The 1602-nt window shown below is 48.1% G+C and overlaps 1 protein-coding gene across 1 annotated transcript; it reads left to right on the forward strand.

Annotated features, from left to right (window-relative positions):
• Positions 1-304: 304 nt before the first annotated feature.
• Positions 305-1186, forward strand: LOC124214382 (uncharacterized protein F54H12.2-like). The gene has a single exon (XM_046616654.1). It carries the CDS (start codon positions 305-307, stop codon positions 1184-1186), a length of 882 nt encoding a protein of 293 aa, XP_046472610.1.
• The last annotated feature ends 416 nt before the right edge of the window (positions 1187-1602 follow it).

A 1602-nucleotide genomic window follows, 5' to 3' on the forward strand; every position in this document is an offset into this window, starting at 1 on the left:
AGAGCTGCTGAAGAAAAAATTGATGAACTCATGAAGGGCAGCGGTTATAAAAGCCGAGCCGGCGGATTAGCGCGTCAGTCAAACATTGCCCGCGTCAACAGACTTGTCGGCGCGCACCGAGCAGCTGGTACTGCGAGAAAAATTAGACCAAGGTCGAAAAAGAAAACATCGGCCAAGATACCAGAGCGTGCCGGAACCGCCAAGAAAACTGAACAGAAAAAGTGTTGTAAAAAACGGGACCTTACAGACATATTCGGACCCCGGTAAGCCCACGCGACGCTCGTCTTCAACCTAAACATCAACAATGGCCTTCCTACACGCGCACTCGGGTGAGTGTATAAAGTCGGAACTGGATTTGTTTTCTCTACCACCAACGCAGACGTCTATTGAGGCTGGTCAATGGGTACACTACAAGCCCGTATCATCTCTAACCGACGATTCCTCGATTGAATTTGTTGTACCTGGAAACGGTGATGAGTACATCGACTTGGCACACACTATGCTTAGCGTACGAGTGAAGCTACAAACGTCTGCTCCCACCCCACCGGCAGGCGAAGGCAACGCGGCTACTCCGCATGCCACTCCGGTAAACAATCTGCTTCACTCGATGTTCAATCGAGTCGATATATTCTTCAATCAAAAACTAGTCTCACCAGCCAACAACTCTTACGCCTATCGAGCATATATAGAGACTCTACTGAATTACGCACCGCCCGCCAAAAAATCCCATCTTTCTTCGGCTCTATGGTACGACAGCGAGGATGGAGTATCGGATGTATACGACGCCGACGCCGTCGGTGCTGACCAAGGTTTCATCGATCGCAAATGGATCATGAGCAATGCACGTACCGTTGATCTGATTGGACATCTGCACTGTGACGTATTTAATCAAGACAAATTTTTAATCAACGATGTGGAACTGCGTCTTCGACTTGTGAGATCAAGAGACAGTTTTTGCATCATGGAAGCCGAAAATCGCCACAAGCTGCACATACTGGAAACTTCACTGCTCGTTCGCCGAATGAAGATCAGCCCTGGAATCTTGCTGGCGCACGCACGGACGCTAGCCAAAGGTACGGCAAAATATCCCGTAACCAGAGTTAAGGCGAAAGCTTTCACCATACATGCAGGAGTACAGGCAGAAACACTGGACAATGTCATACTCGGACACCACCGAAACGAATGATAATCGGTTTTGTCAGCAATAAAGCCTTCAACGGCGACAGACAGCGCAATTCGTTTAATTTTCAAAACTACTCTTTGAATTTCCTGTCGTTGTACGTCGACGGGGTACAAGTCCCATCGAAGCCGCTACAGATGAGTTTTGACAAAGACGATCTCTACGTGGACGCTTATTACACCCTCTTCTCCGGTACGGGGATTCATTTTCTGAACGAAGGAAACGGTATCGATCGGCAACAGTTCGCTAAAGGAAATTGTCTATTGGCTTCTGACCTAACCCGCGATCTCTCGGCCAACTGTACATCGCACTGGTCGCTCATCAAACATGCAACTCTCAGGGTCGAAGTGTGGTTCGACGATGCCCTCAAAGAAACTGTGAATTGCCTAGTGTACGCTGAATTTGATAATCTTATTGAAGTT

The sequence above is a fragment of the Neodiprion pinetum genome, chromosome 3 (genome assembly GCF_021155775.2).
Source record: "Neodiprion pinetum isolate iyNeoPine1 chromosome 3, iyNeoPine1.2, whole genome shotgun sequence".
Lineage (NCBI taxonomy): Eukaryota > Metazoa > Arthropoda > Insecta > Hymenoptera > Diprionidae > Neodiprion > Neodiprion pinetum.